This window comes from Coregonus lavaretus (assembly GCF_964263955.1).
Source record: "Coregonus lavaretus genome assembly, contig: HAP1_SCAFFOLD_337, whole genome shotgun sequence".
Classification (NCBI taxonomy): Eukaryota; Metazoa; Chordata; class Actinopteri; order Salmoniformes; family Salmonidae; genus Coregonus; species Coregonus lavaretus.
Window position 1 is genome coordinate 278,089 of NW_028160985.1, and position 18,160 is coordinate 296,248.

Sequence of the window (18,160 nt, forward strand, 5' to 3'; positions counted from 1 at the left end):
AGTGTGTTTATTACCACAGGGACACTTTCAGTTGCCAAAATGTTGTTGAACGTTGCAGATCGAATAGAGCCCACGTGATCGCCGTGAATAGAGCCCACGTGATCGCCGTGAATAGAGCCAACGTGATCGCCGTGAATAGAGCCCACGTGATCGCCGTGAATAGAGCCAACGTGATCGCCGTGAATAGAGCCCACGTGATCGCCGTGAATAGAGCCAACGTGATCGCCGTGAATAGAGCCCACGTGATCGCCGTGAATAGAGCCAACGTGATCGCCGTGAATAGAGCCAACGTGATCGCCGTGAATAGAGCCAACGTGATCGCCGTGAATAGAGCCCACGTGATCGCCGTGAATAGAGCCAACGTGATCGCCGTGAATAGAGCCAACGTGATCGCCGTGAATAGAGCCCACGTGATCGCCGTGAATAGAGCCCACGTGATCGCCGTGAATAGAGCCCACGTGATCACTGTGAATAGAGCCCACGTGATCGCCGTGAATAGAGCCAACGTGATCGCTGTGAATAGAGCCCACGTGATCGCCGTGAATAGAGCCCACGTGATCGCCGTGAATAGAGCCCACGTGATCGCCGTGAATAGAGCCCACGTGATCGCCGTGAATAGAGCCCACGTGATCGCCGTGAATAGAGCCCACGTGATCGCCGTGAATAGAGCCCACGTGATCGCCGTGAATAGAGCCCACGTGATCGCCGTGAATAGAGTCCACGTGATCGCCGTGAATAGAGCCAACGTGATTCCTTGTTCTAGCTGTTTGTCCTACATGACCTATTTCTATCTGAGCGTTCCAAAACGTTGTGCTGACCGTGTTTAGTGGGCTTCTGGTTTTATGTCCTTAAAATCCTTAAAGGATTTAGTATCACATAGAAAGTAACACAATGTGAAAGGTAGGTAGGTGTGGCTCGGTTGGTAGAGCATGGCGCTTGCAACGCCAGGGTTGTGGGTTCGATTCCCACAGGGAGCCAGTATGTAAATGTATGCGCTCTGGATAAGAGCGTCTGCTAAATGACTAAAATGTAAATGTAACAATATTATAATATGCCATTTAGCAGACACTTTTATCCAAAGCGACTTACAGTCATGCGTGCATACATTATTTTATTTTTTTGTGTATGGGTGGTCCCGGGGATCGAACCCACTACCTTGGTGTTACAAGCGCCGTGCTCTACCAGCTGAGCTACAGAGGGAGGTAAATGGCTTAAAGACAACAAAGTCAAGGTATTGGAGTGGCCATCACAAAGCCCTGACCTCAATCCTATAGAAAATGTGTGGGCAGAACTGAAAAAGCGTGTGCGAGCAAGGAGGCCTACAAACCTGACTCAGTTACACCAGCTCTGTCAGGAGGAATGGGCCAAAATTCACCCAACTTATTGTGGGAAGCTTGTGGAAGGCTACCCGAAACGTTTGACCCAAGTTAAACAATTTAAAGGCAATGCTACCAAACACTAATAGAGTGGGAATGTGATTAAATAAATGCTTAAATAAATAATTCTCTCTACTATTATTCTGACATTTTACATTCTTAAAATAAAGTGGTGATCCTAACTGACCTAAGACAGGGAATTTTTACTAGGATTAAATGTCAGGAATTGTGAAAAACTGAGTTTAAATGTATTTGGCTAAGGTGTATGTAAACCTCCGACTTCAACTGTACATACACACACAGTTGAAGTCGGAAGTTTACATACACCTTAGCCAAATACATTTAAACTCAGTTTTTCACAATTCCTGACATTTAATCCTAGTAAAAATTCCCTGTCTTAGGTCAGTTAGGATCACCACTTTATTTTAAGAATGTAAAATGTCAGAATAATAGTAGAGAGAATTATTTATTTTAAGCTTTTATTTTTTTCATCACATTCCCAGTGGGTCAGAAGTTTACATACACTCAATTAGTATTTGGTAGCATTGCCTTTAAATTGTTTAACTTGGGTCAAACATTTCGGGTAGCCTTCCACAAGCTTCCCACAATAAATTGGGTGAATTTTGGCCCATTCCTCCTGACAGAGCTGGTGTAACTGAGTCAGGTTTGTAGGCCTCCTTGCTCGCACACGCTTTTTCAGTTCTGCCCACACATTTTCTATAGGATTGAGGTCAGGGCTTTGTGATGGCCACTCCAATACCTTGACTTTGTTGTCCTTAAGCCATTTCAACACAACTTTGGAAGTATGCTTGGGGTCATTGTCCATTTGGAAGACCCATTTGTGACCAAGCTTTAACTTCCTGACTGATGTCATGAGATGTGCTTCAATATATCCACATAATTTTCCTTCCTCATGATGCCATCTATTTTGTGAAGTGCACCAGTCCCTCCTGCAGCAAAGCACCCCCACAGCATGATGCTGCCACCCCCGTGCTTCACGGTTGGGATGGTGTTCTTCGGCTTGCAAGCAACCCCCTTTTTCCTCCAAACATAACGATGGTCATTATGGCCAAACAGTTCTATTTTTGTTTCATCAGACCAGAGGACATTTCTCCAAAAAGTACGATCTTTGTCCCCATGTGCAGTTGCAAACCGTAGTCTGGCTTTTTTATGGCGGTTTTGGAGCAGTGGCTTCTTCCTTGCTGAGCGGCCTTTCCGGTTATGTCGATATAGGACGCGTTTACCTCTGAATATAGATGCTTTTGTACCTGTTTCCTCCAGCATCTTCACAAGGTCCTTTGCTGTAGTTCTCGGATTGATTTGCACTTTTCGCACCAAAGTACGTTGATCTCTAGCAGACAGAACGCGTCTCCTTCCTGAGCGGTATGACGGCTGCGTGGTCCCATGGTGTTTATACCTGCGTAGTATTGTTTGTAAAGATGAACATGGTACTTTCAGGCGTTTGGAAATTGCTCCCAAGGATGAACCAGACTTGTGGAGGTCTACAATTTTATTTCTGAGGTCTTGGCTGATTTATTTTGATTTTCCCATGATGTCAAGCAAAGAGGCACTGAGTTTGAAGGTAGGCCTTGAAATACATCCACAGGTACACCTCCAATTGACTCAAATGTTGTCAATTAGCCTATCAGAAGCTTCTAAAGCCAAGACATCATTTTCTGGAATTTTCCAAGCAGTTTAAAGGCACAGTCAACTTAGTGTATGTAAACTTCTGACCCACTGGAATTGTGATACAGTGAATTATAAGTGAAATAATCTGTAAACAATTGTTGGAAAAATTACTTGTGTCATGCACAAAGTAGATGTCCTAACCGACTTGCCAAAACTATAGTTTGTTAACAAGAAATGTGTGGAGTGGTTGAAAAATGAGTTTCAATGACTCCAACCTAAGTGTATTTAAACTTCAGACTTCAACTGTAGATAGGTAACACTATGGGGGAGGGAGCTACATAGGTAGGTAACACTATGAGGGAGGGAGGGAGGGAGGGATAATGTATAATAATGTATCCATAATGTAGCTAGGACTTTCCCAATTCCTTATTTGAACCTTGGCGCAGAGTTGTAAAAACAATTTACCTGAGTTGTAAAAAAAAAAAAAAGCTTTGCCTTGAGCATTCCCTTTATTGGTACGCCTCTCGGACTTCCTGGGTGAAAGGTCATTGGATCTACATATATCCACTACAGACTTTTGGGGCGTAGAACCAAAGTACACACGTGATGTGGCCTGACCATGTTAATCATTAGATAAAGAGACATACTAAGAGAAGCTTTATAGTCGGGCTATAGATTAAGTCAGGTGTTAAGGTGAAAACAAAATCGAAGTTCTGTTTTTTATTTATTTTTATACTAAATGTCTTGTTTTCATGTAATTGTAATATTCATATATGTAGCTAAATGATTTACATTCCAAATATACTATTGTATTCTTATTACACCCCAATTGAATGCTAATTTGATCACTTAAATTGGTTTCTAGTGTGAACCGCATCTAGTTTTAAAAGGAAACTCAAAGTTCCTGTTTGTAGAGTGTATAGATGTGTACACTGCTTAGCCAATCAGCTGTTGTTCTGAGTCATTTCATCTCGGATGGCTCAATGCAGGAAGTTATTCTGAAACCACAACACTGCTTCCTCTCGATGAACAGTTCTCAAGAGAACCATAAAGAAAGATTGTTTCTGTTACAGCATGCAACACATTGACTGACTGCTCCACCGATCATTGTCCTTGTTAGTAAGTCCACACCTCTCCATCTTGGGGGAATGGACAGGCTTCATCTGCTGCTATTGGTTTGCGTAAATGCATTCTGTCCACGCTGCCAGCCACTGGAACAAGGTACAGTTTTCTATCGATCACTGTTATCTGTAAGTCACCTTCATCCTGTTTCCTAATATCCATTTTTGAATTCAGACTGTAATGTCAACGTACCAAAGCCTAATTTTTTAAGATGGTATGAAATAGAAAGTAAAATAACAATGTGATTGGTCTGCTGTGTTTGTGTCACCTGTTCGATAGCATCGCTGCGGTTCGTCGGGCTGGGGGACTGGGGAGGCCTCCCATTCTTCCCCTACTACACCCCTCATGAGCAGGCTATCGCCAAAGAGCTCTCCTGGGCGGCCCAGACTCAGGGACTGGACTTTGTACTCAGTCTGGGGGACCATTTCTACTACAGCGGAGTGGAGGACGTGGATGACCACCGCTTCAAGGTCACTTCACACTACAGTCGCTCTGCCACACTGTTCACACTGCAACGCATAGGCTGCGTTTACACAGGCAGCCCAATTCTGATCTTTTGCGTGATTATTGGCAAAAGATCTGATCTGATTGTTCTAAAGACCAATTATTGGCAAATGATCTGATCTGATTGTTCTAAAGACCAATTATTGGCAAAAGATCAGTATTGTGCTACCTGTGTAAACGCAGCCACAGGCTTGGGTTGAAACACCACACAACAGCAAACCATTATTGTGATGACAAACTCAGCAACTGTTCTGACAACAGTTAGTAAACATCATATCTTACCATAGGCAGTTAGATTCTAACTTAACATCTCAACATATCTAACCTACATCTCGTGTGTGGCATTGTGAATAATGTGAATCTAGAACACGCATACAACAGTCATACTGAAGGACTTTGAAAATGGCAAGAGAGCAAAACTAAATATCTAATGCTCCATTCTGTGTAACAGATTGTTTGTGAAATATGCGTTGACATGAGAAGTGCCGAGTCATGGAGTCACAGTTGTTCCCTGTTTCTAGCCAGCCAGCTTTGTGACAGAGAGAATGTGGTTAGTCGAGTATATACAGGGACGTAACACAGACTGACAGACGGAGCTGTGTTCAGATCACATTGTTCTCGTATTAGTGAAGAGGGCACTTTTCTCTTCTCAGTCCTAGAGCCACATGATTCTCTTTTTCTGAAATAAAGTGAAGCATTACGCCCTCTTGTGGTAGCATATTGTAGATCAACTATTTCTTCAGAGCGTTGTGATTATCCTAGTGTTGCAGCACACAGAATGTTATACAGTATAACATAAATATTGATATGTTATATATCAAATCTCTCTAGTTTTTCACCCTTCAGTAATTTTCCTGGGTTGGTAATTACCTTTTTTGTTTTCCTCCTGCAGAATACCTTTGAGGATGTCTTCTCTCAATCCTCGCTGGTTGACGTCCCATGGTACCTGGTGGCAGGAAACCATGACCACGTTAAAAACGTGTCCGCTCAGATCGCTTACTCCAACAGATCGAAGAGATGGTGAGCATCTTAGTAAAGATCTTTAATTGTTTGTTTTTTTACGCCACACATCCTGAATACAACATTCATATGCCAATTAGCAGATGCTTTCATCCAAATCGTGCATACATTTTGAATATGTGATCCCATGCGGGAATTGAACCCACAACCTTTTTTGATTTGCTAGCGCCACACTCTTAGCAACTGAGCCACACGAACAGGGCCATGACTTCTCTGTTGTTCTCTCGTCCTCGTTACCTCAGGAGGTTCCCGGAGCTTTACTATGAGCTCCAGTTCAAGGTTCCTCAGAGTAACGTGTCGGTGACCGTCCTGATGGTTGACACCGTGGTGCTGTGTGGGAACACCTATGAGGGGACCCAGCCCAAAGGAGAGGAGGACCCGGAGGCTGCTGCCAAGCAGTTAGACTGGATCAACTCCAGACTGGCAAACAGCAAGTAAGTCCACATGGTACAGTTTTACTGGACCCAGATTAAGCATAGTCCTGGTCTAGAAAGTTTAATGGAGATTTGACCCTGTTTTTTTTTGGTCCAGGACTATGCTTAATATGGGTTTGAGAAACTGGCCCTAAAAATACAACAGGTCAAACACAGCCTCTCATTAAAGTACATCAGTGAAACCTTTGTAGTGAAACAGCAACTTGTTCTGTGAGTAAATAAAGGATGGATTCAAGGTTGTTCAAGGTTGAGGAAAATAAAAGTATTTGATCTGACAAGTTGTCGTTTGAGCCTCGGGAGAATAATGTGAAGATTTCCGAGCATGAAGAGATCCCTGACTGGCCACACCCCTCTTTTAATGTTTGTAGAGATCCCTGATTGACCACGACCCTCTTTTAGAGATTCCTGACTGACCACACCCCTCTTTTAGAGATCCCTGATTGACCACGCCCCTCTTTTAGAGATTCCTGACTGACCACACCCCTCTTTTAGAGATACCTGACTGACCACACCCCTCTTTTAGAGATACCTGACTGACCACGCCCCTCTTTTAGAGATACATGACTGACCACGCCCCTCTTTTAGAGATACCTGACTGACCACGCCCCTCTTTTAGAGATACCTGACTGACCACACCCCTCTTTTAGAGATCCCTGACTGACCACACCCCTCTTTTAGAGATACCTGACTGACCACGCCCCTCTTTTAGAGATACATGACTGACCACGCCCCTCTTTTAGAGATTCCTGACTGACCACGCCCCTCTTTTAGAGATCCCTGATTGACCACGCCCCTCTTTTAGAGATTCCTGACTGACCACACCCCTCTTTTAGAGATACCTGACTGACCACACCCCTCTTTTAGAGATACCTGACTGACCACGCCCCTCTTTTAGAGATACATGACTGACCACGCCCCTCTTTTAGAGATACCTGACTGACCACGCCCCTCTTTTAGAGATACCTGACTGACCACACCCCTCTTTTAGAGATCCCTGACTGACCACACCCCTCTTTTAGAGATCCCTGACTGACCACGCCCCTCTTTTAGAGATCCCTGACTGACCACACCCCTCTTTTAGAGATCCCTGACTGACCACGCCCCTCTTTTAGAGATCCCTGACTGACCACGCCCCTCTTTTAGAGATTCCTGACTGACCACACCCCTCTTTTAGAGATACCTGACTGACCACACCCCTCTTTTAGAGATCCCTGACTGACCACGCCCCTCTTTTAGAGATTCCTGACTGACCACACCCCTCTTTTAGAGATACCTGACTGACCACACCCCTCTTTTAGAGATACCTGACTGACCACACCCCGCTTTTAGAGATACCTGACTGACCACACCCCTCTTTTAGAGATACCTGACTGACCACACCCCTCTTTTAGAGATCCCTGACTGACCACACCCCTCTTTTAGAGATCCCTGATTGACCACACCCCTCTTTTAGAGATCCCTGACTGACCACGCCCCTCTTTTAGAGATCCCTGACTGACTAGACCCCTCTTTTAGACTCCTCCACTCTCATCACTCTTTTAATCAAGAAATACCTTCACACTGCTACACACACATTCCTCAACTGTTACTGAATGAGGAATAGATACTCCTGTAACCATGATGAACCACACGCGCATGATGAGTAACCTTGCCTGAGACTTGGAAGACTTGTGCTAGCTCCCTGAAGACAACGCCGTCGGCTTTAGAGCTCAGGTGGCTAACACAGTCTTGTCTGTCCTTCTCTCCCAGGTCAGAGTTCATTGTAGTGGCTGGTCACTATCCTGTGTGGTCCATTGGTCATCATGGTCCTACAAAGTGTCTTGTGGACAGACTACGTCCCCTGCTGAAGAAGTATGATGTCACAGTCTACCTGAGTGGACATGACCACAGCATACAGGTGGGTTATCATGCATGTTATCACCATACATTTACATTCTATAACATGGGTTCAAAGTTACAGTTTGAATAGACAAAATGTTACCATTTCACATTCACTTATTGAACAACTGCTGTTGACCCTTACTCTCTCGCCAGTTTATCAGAGAGGATGATGGGAGTTCCTACGTGGTCAGCGGTAGCGGGAACTTTGCAGACGCGTCCACCAACAACATCGACAGCTTCCCGTCGTCGTGGCAATGGTTCTCCAACGCCGTCAACCGTACGTCCGGAGGATTCGCTTACTTTGTGGTCACCGGGAACAATATGACTGTCAGCTACATTCAGACTGACGGGAGATGTGTTTATCAAACAGCGCTGGCAAAACGCAAAAGTCTGACACAGACAGAGGCATCACGGTGAACGCGAACATCACGAACTACCAATACGGGATACTTAACAATAAACTAATACAGGCCTAATATACTGACTGTTTTTAACCTCTTAAACTCTCACATTGTTGACTAAAACAACGCATATTGTATACTACCCCTCATAAAGTACATTTCGGTTTCAGAACTGTAAGTCCTACAAAACACATGCTTAGTACTGTTGGAATGGTAGGAACTGATAAAGGTGTCAGAAACGATGGTGACTCCTACAAAGGTCAAGGTACAGCAGGCCAAAAATACAGAAATTAACCTTTTTATTTAATTTCTTCGGGGGGGGGGGGGGGGGGGCGGGGGGGGTCCCCATCCATTGATGTAAATTGCTCCCGAGTGGCGCAGCGGTCTAAGGCACTGCATCTCAGTGCTTGAGGCGTCACTACAGACCCCCTGGTTCGATTCCAGGCTGTATCACAACTGGCCGTGATTGGGAGTCCCATAGGGCGGCGCACAATTGGCCCAGCATCGTCCGGGTTTGGCCGGTGTAGGCCGTCATTGTAAATAAGAATTTGTTCTTAACTGACTTGCCTAGTTAAATAAAGGTAAAATAAAAATAATAAAAAATAAAAATGCATATCCCCTGTCTGATTCCCAGTTTGTACACTAGATGGCAGTAGCAGATCACATGACGTCTCTTGGCCACTTGAAACCAGTTGAGTCGGGTTTGGGCAGTGAGGTCACTGTGCCAAAATGGCTGAAACAGATTTTAAAGCCCGACATCTTTCATGTTATATAGTTTGTTTATTTAACTAAAAACACAGACAGGTGAGGAAACTGTTCCTATTGTAAACGAGTGAGCTAGCTAAACAGTGCACGTGGAGGATGCATACAAGGTAATGTGGATGGAGAAGGTAATGCATTACTTTACAATGACCATCAGGGTGGACCCTTTCTATGCATGCTAAATGTTTGCACTTTTGGTGACTTGACCTACATTGCATACTCTGTGAACATGACCATAAAGTATGAGCTCCTGAGTGGCAGTGGTCTAAGGCGCTGCATCGCAGTGCTAACTGTGCCACTAGAGATCCTGGTTCGAATCCAGGCTCTGTCGCAGCCGGCCGCGACCGGGAGACTCATGGGTGGTGCACAATTGGCCCAGCGTCGTCCAGGGTAGGGGAGGGAATGGCCGGCAGGGATGTAGCTCAGTTGATAGAGCATGGCGTTTGCAACGCCAGGGTTGTGGGTTCGATTCCCATGGGGGGCCAGTATAAAAAAATATAGATATATATAGATATATATATATATATGTATTCACTAACTGTAAGTCGCTCTGGATAAGAGCCTCTGCTAAATGACTAAAATGTAAAATGTAAATGTATGGTTTATGGCCTTTACTTTTAAGTATTTGCCTAAAACTGTTTGGTATAAATATATATTCAAGATCTATTTACTGATCCCTCAAACCTCTAAAACAGGGAATCTCCAACTGGTGGCCCGCGGGCCGAATTTGGCCTGCGGGTGGTTTTATTTGGCCCCCTACGTTTTCTGAGCAAAATAATAATTTTTTGTGTGGACTTAATAGAATATAAAAACACCAGGAAATCAGCTCCAAGTGATTTTAATTTAAGAAATCTGTTCCCAGTATTCCCACGCATAATAGAGACGTGATCATATACAAATGTAAGCAAGGTTGGAAATGATTATGTTTTAGTCAAACATTATAACTGTTTGGGCTTCTTGTGATCAATTTGCAGTCTACAAATTATTTGTAATTATGTTCCGGCCCCCCGACCCTCCGCTCAAGAAAAAAAATTTACATTTACATTTTAGTCATTTAGCAGACGCTCTTATCCAGAGTGACTTACAGTTAGTGAGTGCATACATTTTTTTTTTTAATTTTTTTTTCATACTGGCCCCCTGTGGGAATCGAACCCACAACCCTGGCGTTGCAAACGCCATGCTCTACCAACTGAGCTACATCCCTGCCAGCCATTCCCTCCCCTACCCTGGACGACGCTGGGCCAATTGTGCGCCGCCCCATGGGTCTCCCGGTCGCGGCTGGCTACGACAGAGCCTGGATCTAGTTGATGATCCCTGCTCTAAAACATAAATACATCTTAAAAGAACCTAATACACAAATAGTACTTCTAGAATGGCTACACATAATACATTAAGCATCTTAATTATTATTTTCATATTATTTAGTATTCAGCAGTCTCCCAAAATCAAGTTATATTTTTTCCAAAGATCATATCAACTTAAAAACGATATAAAACACAACAAAATCTGAACAGTTGGTAGTGTTTATAAAAGCTAATAAATAAAAAGGAGAATATTTGCATCATTGCACGGAAACAAAATATACACTAGAGTATGTGTAAAACATTCACTGTGCGATTTCACAGAAGAATGTTGCCCAGCAGCCTCCATTTCAAAGTCCAGTTCAGCTGTACCTTGTGTGTCGACGATACATTTTTACACACTTTTTAGTGGGACTCCCTCTTTTCCACTTGTGTTGGCTTTCCTTGTGCGTTGGCAGCACACCACTGTGACTACGATAGCCACTACTATGATCAGAATGATAAGGAGGATGAACCCAGCGATCACACCGAGCCCAAATTCTGGAGAGGAAACGGGATAGTGGAGTGTTATCGGGAAGCATGATGATTCACACACACACTGTGAGAAATGATAAGCACCTAAAACTGGAAGTTTACATTTACATTTTAGTCATTTAGCAGACGCTCTTATCCAGAGCGACTTACAGGAGATACACTTAGGTTGGAGTCATTCAAACTTGTTTTTCAACCACACCACAAATTTCTTGTTAACAAACTATCATTTTGGCAAGTCGGTTAGGACATCCACTTTGTGCATGACACAAGTCATTTTTCCAACAATTGTTTACAGACAGATTATTTCACTTATAATTCACTGTATCACAATTCCAGTGGGTCAGAAGTTTACATACACTAAGTTGACTGTGCCTTTAAACAGCTTGGAAAATTCCAAAAAACATTTGAGTCAATTGGAGGTGTACCTGTGGATGTATTTCAAGGCCTACCTTCAAACTCAGTGCCTCTTTGCTTGACATCATGGGAAAATCAAAATAAATCAGCCAAGACCTCAGAAATAAAATTGTAGACCTCCACAAGTCTGGTTTATCCTTGGGAGCAATTTCCAAATGCCTGAAGGTACCACGTTCATCTGTACAAACAATAGTACGCAAGTATAAACACCATGGGACCACACAGCCGTCATACTGCTCAGGAAGGAGACGCGTTCTGTCTCCTAGAGATGAACGTACTTTGGTGCGGAAAGTGCAAATCAATCCCAGAACAACAGCAAAGGACCTTGTGAAGATGCTGGAGGAAACAGGTACAAAAGTATCTATATCCACAGTAAAACAAGTCCTATATCAACATAACCTGAAAGGCCACTCAGCAAGGAAGAAGCCACTGCTCCAAAACCGCCATAAAAAAGCCAGACTACGGTCTGCAACTGCACATGGGGACAAAGATTGTACTTTTTGGAGAAATGTCCTCTGGTCTGATGAAACAAAAATAGAACTGTTTGGCCATAATGACCATCGTTGTGTTTGGAGTAAAAAGGGGGATGTTTGCAAGCCGAAGAACACCATCCCAACCATGAAGCTCGGGGGTGGCAGCATCATGCTGTGGGGGTGCTTTGCTGCAGGAGGGACTGGTGCACTTCACAAAATAGATGGCATCATGAGGAAGGAAAATTATGTGGATATATTGAAGCAACATCTCAAGACATCAGTCAGGAAGTTAAAGCTTGGTCGCAAATGGGTCTTCCAAATAGACAATGACCCCAAGGATACTTCCAAAGTTGTGGCAAAATGGCTTAAGGACAACAAAGTGTGGCCATCACAAAGCCCTGACCTCATCCTATAGAACATTTGTGGGCAGAACTGAAAGAGCGTGTGCGAGCAAGGAGGCCTACAAACCTGACTCAGTTACACCAGCTCTGTCAGGAGGAATGGGCCAAAATTCACCCAACTTATTGTGGGAAGCTTGTGGAAGGCTACCCGAAATGTTTGACCCAAGTTAAACAATTTAAAAGGCAATGCTACCAAATACTAATTGAGTGTATGTAAACTTCTGACCCACTGGGAATGTGATGAAAGAAATAAAAGCTGAAATAAATAATTAAATAAATCATTATCTCTACTATTATTCTGACATTTCATATTCTTAAAATAAAGTGGTGATCCTAAATGACCTAAGGCAGGGAATTTTTACTAGGATTAAATGTCAGGAATTGTGAAAAACTGAGTTTAAATGTATTTGGCTAAGGTGTATGTAAACTTCCGACTTCAACTGTAAGTGTTCGATATTCACTGGGCCACATTTCCTTAATGAACACAAGTGAGTGACAGCATCCATTTATTATTAGCATGTGATCCCTGTGGGACTTGAACCCACAACCTTGGCATTGCTAGTATCCTTACCTTCAAAGACGGACTTATTGGCGCCTGGTGAACACTGTCTTTTACTGAGCTCTCCCAGCTGTTTGTCTGCGCTGCGGGAGGGGATGTAGGCCTGCACGTTGAAGCAGTAACTCACCCCAGGCTCAACATCCCTCCTGTCTAGCTCTATCTCACTGCTGGCAGAGATCTTTGTTTTCTAGAGGGACGATTACACAAAGGAAGGGCTTGTATTGTGTCTTCTTCCGTATTTTCATTTTCTATTACTTGTTCAATACTGTTGTAATGTCATTAAACTAGTATATATATATTAATGACACACATGCAATATAATCAGAAGTGAGCGTTTGCCGAACTCATTATCATCCACTGCATATTACATTCCTTGACTTGGCTCCTTTGAGGAACCTACACCATTGAGACATGTCCTCTATCTCACTGGGTTCGGCCCCGGGCCCTAGAGTACTCGGAGGAACTGTAAATATGACTCTCTAGTGTTGTTGTTGTCCTCCCCTTTGAGCTTACCTTGCCCGTGCTTGTTGCTTTCCGAAAGGTGACTTTGTACTGCAGCTCATCAGCGAAGACATCCCGCATGGTCTTTAGTTTGTTCTGCTCGTGGAACAGGGCTATGGGAGGGTCTTTTACATACAGGGTGATCTTCCTCTTGTCTTCGCTCACCTCAATCTTGAACTCAGGTCTGCCAATAAGCGCTGGAAGGGAAATAACACCGGAGGTTGACATGCTTGCTTGTCACACCTGGCGCCACTTGGTGACACTGGCATGCTGTTGAACTACAAATTAAAGAAAGTTACACCCTCTTTTTCCCAGTGATTTATAGAAGAACCCTCTTTTTCCCAGTGATTTATAGAAGAACCCTCTTTTTCCAGTGATTTATAGAAATAACCCTCTTTTTCCAGTGATTTATAGAATAACCCTCTTTTTCCCAATGATTTAAAGAACAACCCTCTTTTTCCCAGTGATTTATAGAAGAACCCTCTTTTCTCAGTGATTTATAGTAGAACCCTCTTTTTCCCAATGATTTAAAGAACAACCCTCTTTTTCCCAGTGATTTATAGAAGAACCCTCTTTTCCCCAGTGATTTATAGAAGAACCCTCTTTTCTCAGTGATTTATAGAAGAACCCTCTTTTCCCATTGATTTATAGAAGAACCCTCTTTTCCCAGTGATTTATAGAAGAACCCTCTTTTCCCAGTGATTTATAGTAGAACCCTCTTTTTCCCAGTGATTTATAGAAGAACCCTCTTTTCCCATTGATTTATAGAAGAACCCTCTTTTCCCAGTGATTTATAGTAGAACCCTCTTTTTCCCAGTGATTTATAGTAGAACCCTCTTTTTCCCAGTGATTTATAGAAGAACCCTCTTTTTCCCAATGATTTATGTGGAAAATATGTCACTGTATGACTGTAGTCAGTTACTGCTGGAGTACCTACTGTCTTGGTAAGGGGTGAACCCTTCCGAACTGGTGTGGGGGAACTCTGTGAGGTCAGAGTTTACTCTATGTAGGGGTTCTGAGAAGATATCAGCTGAGTATGTGGCCTTCAGGTCAGTCAGAGCGTTGGACAGGTCACACTGAGTCTCCATGGTCCGGATACAGTGCTGGTTCCACTCTCTTATCTGACCAATACTGAAATAGACGTAATAGTAGGGTTATCATTATCTTCAAAACATGTTTGTTTTGTTGCGTTAGGTCTGGATTAGCATCTCAAATCAAATCAAGTTGTATTTGTAACATGCTTCGTAGACAACGGGTGTAAACTAACAGTGAAATGCTTAGTTGAACACTAAGAAAGTACCAAATTGTAATCTTTGAATTTGAGTTATAATCTTGAACTCATTGCACCACGTCACACACATTGTACTTCAATTAAACAGAGATTAGTATTTCTTCTCCCTCCTACTGCCCTCCAACACATCGACCTGGCTCTTCAAGATCAGAGACGGAGTCTCCAACACATCGACCTGGCTCTTCAAGATCAGAGACTGAGTCTGGGAAGAATAGGTTAGTGCCGACCTCCCGTGATCATGGGATTATAGGCACCGTCTTTTTTATATTTCATGGAGACATTTCATTTCATTTCATGAATAGAAGTAGGAAGTAATGTAGCATTTCGTAATTACCTGATATGTAGGAAACTGAGATTTTTCCATTTTCATTTAATAATAATTGAAGTGGCAAATAAATACACTACTTGGCAATTTAATGGAATGATTGCACTTGTTCGGTCTTCCTGTAAGTGCAATAAACTGTAATATCAGCATGTAAATGATTTACTTACACAGAATATTCAACAGTGTATGAATAGTTGGAAGGTTTAGGATCCCACATAAGCAGTGTTTTGAAGTTGATAGATAACCAGGAAACGTTCTGTGCCTTGGGATAGTTACCTAGGCCTACATGAAGAACAAGATCAGTTAACTACATGAAGAACAATATCAGTTAACTACATGAAGAACATGATCAGTTAACTACATGAAGAACAATATCAGTTAACTACATGAAGAACAAGATCAGTTACCTACATGAAGAACGAGATCAGTTACCTACATGAAGAACGATATCAGTTAACTACATGAACAATATCAGTTAACTACATGAAGAACGAGATCAGTTAACTACATGAAGAACGAGATCAGTTAACTACATGAAGAACGAGATCAGTTAACTACATGTAATGTTAGACAATGACAATGAGTGAAACTGAAATAATTAGGACAGTGTGTCTTTGCATGAGAGGGTCACAGGGGATAGTGCCTGTCCTAAGCCAGGCTGATCCAAGAAGTTGCCAACAAAACACTTGGGACATTGTGGCTTTTAAATGCAGTATGTGATTTATCCAAATAGACCCGTGGGTTGTTCAGCAACGAAACCGACGGTGAGCAACTACGGGGCAAAACAGACAGGGTTGGCTTAGGTTGTTGACAACATGTCAACTATATTTAGTCTACAAATGTTTATTGAAAACCTAAATACATGTGCACGATGAGCACTTGTTGTCTCTCAAATACATTGTTGCAGTTGTTAGTTAGCTAGCTAGCGAATTTTAGACATATTAGCATAGACATGACATCAGTCGAAACACCTCAAACAATACCTGGTACCAAGAACAAGATAAAACGATGTGAAACGAGCCACCTGATTCTCCACATGGCAGCTTCTTGTCATTGACCACGTTTACATGCACACCAATATCCCGTTATTATTCAGTTTCGCATATCATGAGTGTCTTGTGATGATGTTTTCATCTGATTGGCAAACAAATTACTTCAAAAAGTAGACTACCTGAGCAGTTCAATCCACCATAAAAGTTCCATAATAATCATTTGTTTAGCTGATACTCTGTACTGGACCTTATAGCCTACTTAATTAGGCTACTTTCACCCCTAATTTAGAAAAGTTTCTGCTTATATTTTCCGACATTTGGTAGGCCATAATATAATTTCCGACATTCGGTAGGACATTGTTTGTCAACTATAGTTAGATACATGCATCTTCTCTTCTGTCATAACTTGTTTCCTCAGAAGACTAAATAAAGTAGTGCTCAGCAGAATAATGTCTTACTTCGATAGAATGAGTGCATTAGTAATGTAGTTAACGCTGCTAAAGTTGTCTGTTTCATTTAGGGACCGGGAAAAAATGCAATAACTCCAAAACAGTGGAAAGACTGGTCCTGTGCGAAATGTCCAAATGTTATCAGTTTGATCAGTTTTAAGGGAATGAAAATCTGAGAACTATGAAACACGTTTCTGATAAGACTTCAGTTTATCTTGGGTACATATTGTATGTGGTTGAAATACTGTCTACTTGCACAACAGTGTCAAAGATAACAACATGTTCCACTCACATTCGCATTTTCTCAAGAGATGCTGAAAGAAAGAAATCATACGAAAATTATATATATATATATGAAAATGTATGCACTCTACTGTAAGTCGCTCTGGATAAGAGCGTCTGCTAAATGACTAAAATGTAGATGTAAAAAAATATTTATCCGCTGCTGTTCCCGAGACAAAATTAACCTTTGATGTACCATTTTACTGCAACAAATGCATATTTCTGCAGGAGTTAATATTATATTAGGCTACATGTGAGAGGTTATAGGACTACAGTCAGTCAGATTTCAGTTACTATTACATTTATCCCCACATGAATTTAAATTAGGAGTATTTTTTTATTTATGGTACAGGGATACTCGTGAGCGGATATCAAAGGTGTATGTAAACAGTTTATCCCGAATAAAACCTTAAGCGGGATATTCGCTATTAAACGGGATTTGAGCTTCACTCCGGGATACTGTGCGCATGTAAACACGGTCACTGACCATCCTGAATCACAACAACACATGGACTTCTGCCCCATTGACGCGTGTGCATTGTTTTCAGCTAAACCCCGTCTATACTATTTGTCTAGTGTCCAGCTTTTAGTATTGTAGGCTAGCCTAGATTTGAATTGCCCGTGGTGTTTTTGACTCACCTGAAACACAGTTTGTAAAGAATAGTACAGCACACAATCTCCTACAAAACGTTTTCCTTTCCATGTTCAACATGTTATATCCAAACAGGTCAGCGTAAAACAGTAATCCAGTAGAGGTAGAAGTGAAACGACGCGCGTCTCGGAGCTCCACTGAAACGAACGGTGTAAGTCCTTCGCGATCCACCTCTGATTGAATTCAAACCCCTTGTCTTGGCCAGCTATTGTCAGTGCTTAAGGTGCTGTCTAGCAATAAAAAAGACGCTTGTATCGACCAAATAAGGAGTGTCCGGGTTTTAGTTTGTGGGATGGGCTTCTGAGAGTTTAGTGTATGCGACTTGCTTAACTTTTTGTGATTACAAAAACATCGTAGCCTACTGTATCTGGAACAGCTAGTGTATAGCTTCCTGTAAGTAGCCTGGTAAAATGATGTGTCATTCATTGCGTTTTGGTACACCATAAGTACATTCATTTCCAATGGAACGCTGCGTTTGCAGTGCGTTCTGTGTGGTGCATAGGTTGGATTTATCGAACGTATGCATCAAATTGAATGCGTAGACTTGACAGAAAGTAGAAAAATGTGAATGTTGAATTTTTGTTGCACACACATCCAGTGAAAAAACATGGATGAGTATTACAATATAATTAGTAGAGCATAATAAACAGTGATGAGGTAGCTATATGAGTAGATAGAATATGTGGGTGGAATTCAAGTCACACACAATATTGATAATTATTTTGAATTATATTTCAGATTCTTGGCGACAGGGGACTCCTACAGAACCATCGGATTCAGCGTCCGAGTTGGACGGTCCACGGTGGCAGGCATTGGCCCCTCTGTGGCACAAGCCATTTGGGACTGTCTGGTCGGCG

The 18,160-nt window shown here is 42.4% G+C and overlaps 2 protein-coding genes across 4 annotated transcripts; one reads left to right on the forward strand and one right to left on the reverse strand.

Annotated features, from left to right (window-relative positions):
* Positions 1–3,973: 3,973 nt before the first annotated feature.
* LOC311121241 (tartrate-resistant acid phosphatase type 5-like) lies at positions 3,974–8,980 on the forward strand. The gene is made up of 6 exons (XM_084195756.1): positions 3,974–4,226; positions 4,407–4,597; positions 5,524–5,651; positions 5,894–6,085; positions 7,835–7,982; positions 8,120–8,980. Exons 1-6 carry the CDS (start codon positions 4,154–4,156, stop codon positions 8,381–8,383), a joined length of 996 nt encoding a protein of 331 aa, XP_084051882.1. The 5' UTR covers positions 3,974–4,153; the 3' UTR covers positions 8,384–8,980.
* LOC311121243 (tissue factor-like) lies at positions 8,689–17,531 on the reverse strand. Of its 3 annotated transcripts, XR_014612250.1 has the most exons (7): positions 17,291–17,531; positions 15,096–15,210; positions 14,250–14,443; positions 13,325–13,509; positions 12,824–12,998; positions 10,448–10,970; positions 8,689–9,454 (listed from the first exon to the last, which is right to left on the reverse strand). XR_014612250.1 is itself a non-coding variant. In XM_084195758.1 (6 exons), exons 1-6 carry the CDS (start codon positions 17,361–17,363, stop codon positions 10,825–10,827), a joined length of 888 nt encoding a protein of 295 aa, XP_084051884.1. In that variant the 5' UTR covers positions 17,364–17,531; the 3' UTR covers positions 9,626–10,824. The 3 variants fall into 3 exon arrangements, 2 of the variants coding, with proteins under 2 accessions (XP_084051884.1, XP_084051885.1); XM_084195758.1 differs by lacking the exon at positions 8,689–9,454 and having other exon boundaries at positions 9,626–10,970; XM_084195759.1 differs by lacking the exon at positions 8,689–9,454 and having other exon boundaries at positions 9,627–10,970; positions 15,096–15,204.
* Between the last annotated feature and the right edge of the window lie 629 nt (positions 17,532–18,160).

What these genes read in the sequence shown, in the direction of transcription:
- LOC311121241 (XM_084195756.1), top strand. Translation starts at nt 4,154, where the DNA reads ATGGACAGGCTTCATCTGCTGCTATTGGTTTGCGTAAATGCATTCTGT. An exon ending in TGGATGACCACCGCTTCAAG is followed by an intron (nt 4,598 to 5,523) that starts GTCACTTCACAC and finishes TTCCTCCTGCAG; the next exon opens with AATACCTTTGAGGATGTCTT. An exon ending in TCCAACAGATCGAAGAGATG is followed by an intron (nt 5,652 to 5,893) that starts GTGAGCATCTTA and finishes TCGTTACCTCAG; the next exon opens with GAGGTTCCCGGAGCTTTACT.
- LOC311121243 (XM_084195758.1), bottom strand. Translation starts at nt 17,363, where the DNA reads ATGTTGAACATGGAAAGGAAAACGTTTTGTAGGAGATTGTGTGCTGTA. An exon ending in CTTTACAAACTGTGTTTCAG is followed by an intron (nt 15,211 to 17,290) that starts GTGAGTCAAAAA and finishes TTCTTCATGTAG; the next exon opens with GCCTAGGTAACTATCCCAAG. An exon ending in AAGCAACAAGCACGGGCAAG is followed by an intron (nt 12,999 to 13,324) that starts GTAAGCTCAAAG and finishes TCGTCCCTCTAG; the next exon opens with AAAACAAAGATCTCTGCCAG.